The sequence below is a fragment of the Rattus rattus genome, chromosome 12 (genome assembly GCF_011064425.1).
Source record: "Rattus rattus isolate New Zealand chromosome 12, Rrattus_CSIRO_v1, whole genome shotgun sequence".
NCBI classification, from domain to species: domain Eukaryota; kingdom Metazoa; phylum Chordata; class Mammalia; order Rodentia; family Muridae; genus Rattus; species Rattus rattus.
The window spans coordinates 72,727,207-72,730,884 of NC_046165.1; the positions used below are offsets into that span (position 1 = coordinate 72,727,207).

A 3,678-nucleotide genomic window follows, 5' to 3' on the forward strand; every position below is an offset into this window, starting at 1 on the left:
GAACATGCAGAATTTGACTTCTCATAACTGACATATTTTACTTCATACAGTGCATTTCCATGTTATGTTGCTGTAAATGGAATAATTTAGTCATTCTTGTGATTGAATAATATTCATATATATGTACACACTTGAATATATTAAAATGAATATATTCATATATACCCATACACACACACATGGATGCACGTGTACACATATATGTGTGTGTGTAAATGTGATTAGTTGCTTAAATTTAAAATTTTTATGTTCTTAAAATCTTCTGCAGGGCGTTTTTCATATCTTTGTTTCTCAGACTGTATATTATAGGATTAAGGAGTGGAGTACCCACAGAATAAAACAGAGTCACAAGCTTCTGCATTCCAGCTGCATGTTCAGATGTTGGGCTCATATACATTATCATCACTGAGCCATAGAAAAGAGAAACCACAGTCACATGTGACCCACAAGTGGAAAAGGCCTTTTTTTGTCCGTCTCTTGAAGGAAGTTTGAACACAGTTCTCAGGACCAATATATAAGATGTCATGATGAAGAGGAAAGGAAGAACCAGGAGCAGAGTCATTATAATTGTCCAGAAAAACTCCATCAATGGGGCTCTGGAACAGGCAAGGGCCAAAAGAGGACCAGGGTCACACAGGAAGTGGTCTATAATTCTGGACCCACAGAAGGACATCTGGGAGATGATGATGATGGGAACAGGGAACCAGAGGAAACCAAGCACCCAGCAACTGATCACAAGGATGTTGCAGAGGTGCCTAGTCATGAGGGCAGGGTAATGTAGAGGCCTGCAGATGGCAAGGTAGCGATCAAATGCCATGACTGCCAGGAAAAAGCATTCTGTAGAACCAAAGGAGAAGAAGAAATAGAACTGCAGGAAGCACCCAGAGAAAGAGATGACTTTGGTTTCAGAGAGGAAGTTGGCTAACATGTTGGGGACTGTGGAAGTGACATACCAGATCTCCAGGAAGGAGAAGTTGGCCAGCAGGAGGTACATGGGGGTGTGGAGTCTCTGATCACAGTACACTGCACAGATGATGGAAGCGTTGCCCATGAGGATGAGGAGGTAGACAATGAAGAAGAGGACAAAGAGGAGGATTTGCCCCTCCCTGGGGTAGGGGAAGCCCAAGAGGATGAAGCCAGTGATGGTGCTGGAGTTTATGGTGCTGCTGAAGGTTTTCATCTGTCTGTGACCTGTGAAAGCACTAGAAATTGTTGAATATTCTGGAAATAGCTGAGGAAATTTAATTTTTGCCCAAACAGGAAACAGAGTACTTTGCTCATCATCTATTTAATATTTATTGGAGTTTTACAGTTTGCGTGGTATTTTTTTCCCCAAGCACTGAATATTCAACAACAGATGGAAAAGTTGAAGCCCCTTTTCTATGCTGCATAACCAGCCACTCCTATCTTTGTCTTCCATTGATATAAATAGACTAGGTTGACTATTTCTTCATCAGACACCATTGGAAGTGTAGATTGATATAATTGGTATATCCAGGAATATTATTTGGGGTGTGACGGAAGATACACATGACTCATATTTAGAAATATTTCCTAGTTAGGAAAAATGAGTGGAAGCTGCTAATGGCTACACATACCTGGAAGCCCAGCACTTGAAAGGTTGAAGCAGGAGTGTTACGAGTTCAAGTCCATCATCAACTATGTACCAAATTTGAGTTTAGTTTGGGCTACAGGAGATCCTGTTTCAAACAAACAAAAAAACAAACAAAAATAGACAGACAGACAAACAAACAAACCCAGAAATGAACAAATGAAAAGAAAAGGAAAAAAATCAACAAGTATACTTCATTAGTATTCATTAAATAGTCACCTGGAACGTTTGTTCTTAGGTGAGCTACTTGATGACTGTTAGCAGGAAAAATATGAGAGTTTTGGGGTACAGTTGTAACCCAATTGTAGAACAGCCACCTAGCATTCATTAAGTCCTACCTTGATCCTTTAGAATGCCAAAACCAGAAATAGAATTTTAGTGCAACCTAAAATATTATTGGGGAATAACTGTATATCAGCATTATCTATTGGGTCTTTGGTTTTTAAAGATAGACTTATTTATTTATTTATTTGTTACATATGAGTATACTGTAGCTGTCTTCAGACACACCAGAAGAGGGCATCAGAACTCATTGCCATCATGTGGTTGCTGGGATTTGATCTCAGGACCTCTGGAAGAGCAGTCAGTGCTCTTAACCACTGAGCCCTTTCTCCAGCCCAAGTCTTTGTTTAAAGTAGGAAATTCATGTGTAAATCCATCAAAATTTCTAGTGGCAATTTATTAGTAACTAGAACTTAAAGACACAGTGAAAGCTAAATTTAATATCAATAATTTGATGGAGTTGATATGGATTCATCAGGAGATGCACTCCTCTTTCAGAAGAACATTAAATTGGGACTGGGATGCAGCTCAGCGGTAGCTGTGATGAGACCCAGTGGTAGAGTACTTGTCTATCATGTGAGACGCTCTGAGGAGATTGACCTCACCACTAAAGACCTAGAAAAAAAGCGCCCTTCCTCAACCCCAAAAATAGAAGACAAAAACTGCTCTTAATCCTCTGTCAAGAACATCTACATTATCCAAATAGAATAACCAAGATTCCAACATTCTAGGTCCTCACCCCATTTGTATTACTGTATGGGTTCCTGGGATTAGATGGAGCAGGAAGGCAAAGGTGTCTGCATGCAGAGAACTGTCTTCTATGTGTGTGCTGAGACTTACACTCATCTGTCCATGGCCTCAGATTCAGGTTTCAAATGACAAAGTATTTCTCATGAGAAAGAACTGAATTCAAATCCCACCAGTATATCGTGCTAAAAAAATTAAAAATATCACTCAGGATATTTATCATTTAAAAATATTACCTCAATTTTCCTTGTCTTTTGTCTATGTTTCAAGAATGAATCCTAGGATTTTTGGTACGGTCCTTACTGATAAGTGGCAAGAAGGAAATTAACAAGAGTTTAAAACAACTAATGAATTCAAGCTGTTTAATCACAGAAGCTAAGACTAACATACACATGCTCACAAATCATTGAGTAACTATATTTGTGGTTTAACTTAGATAAATGATAAAAAACCCAACTCAAACAATTCATTGCCTAACAGTGGCTGAGCGTTTTGATATAAATAGTTTTACCAATTTTCCTAAATTCTCAACATATGGACCAACATCTACTTGGACTATTTACTTTTGAAAGCAAAAATAACTGAGTAAATATTTCAAGGCTGTCTCTCTCTCCTTTGCAATGTCTTAACTACTCCATTTCCCTCAACTTCATATACAACAGTGTAGTTGTCACTCTCACAGGCCCAGTTTCCAATCTGTCACCTTATTCCTTGGTTGGTCTCTTTCCTATCCCACTCTGTGTACCTCAGGCTCAGGCCTTCATTACCATATCTCTGCACCATTACAAAATCTTTCTGACGGAGTCCTCTGATTTTTCACATTCATGTTGTAACCATATTGACTTTTTATAATTTGATCAGAAAAGATAATTTCTTTGGATTTGGTAACCTTCCTACCCTAGTGCAATATCTAAGCACCAATTTACTTGCACGGACCCCTAAACAATCTGGCCTTTGTGAATGTTTATTATTTTCCCACTTCTATTTCCTCGTCCTCCACCACATTTCCCTTTTTTTTCAGTTCCTCAGGACTACTT

The 3,678-nt window shown here is 38.7% G+C and overlaps 1 protein-coding gene across 1 annotated transcript; it reads right to left on the reverse strand.

Moving 5' to 3' along the window:
- Positions 1 to 244: 244 nt before the first annotated feature.
- LOC116913699 (olfactory receptor 11G2-like) lies at positions 245 to 1,213 on the reverse strand. Its single transcript, XM_032917995.1, has one exon. The coding sequence runs from the start codon at positions 1,178 to 1,180 to the stop codon at positions 245 to 247; it is 936 nt and encodes a 311-aa protein (XP_032773886.1). The 5' UTR covers positions 1,181 to 1,213.
- Positions 1,214 to 3,678: the final 2,465 nt, after the last annotated feature.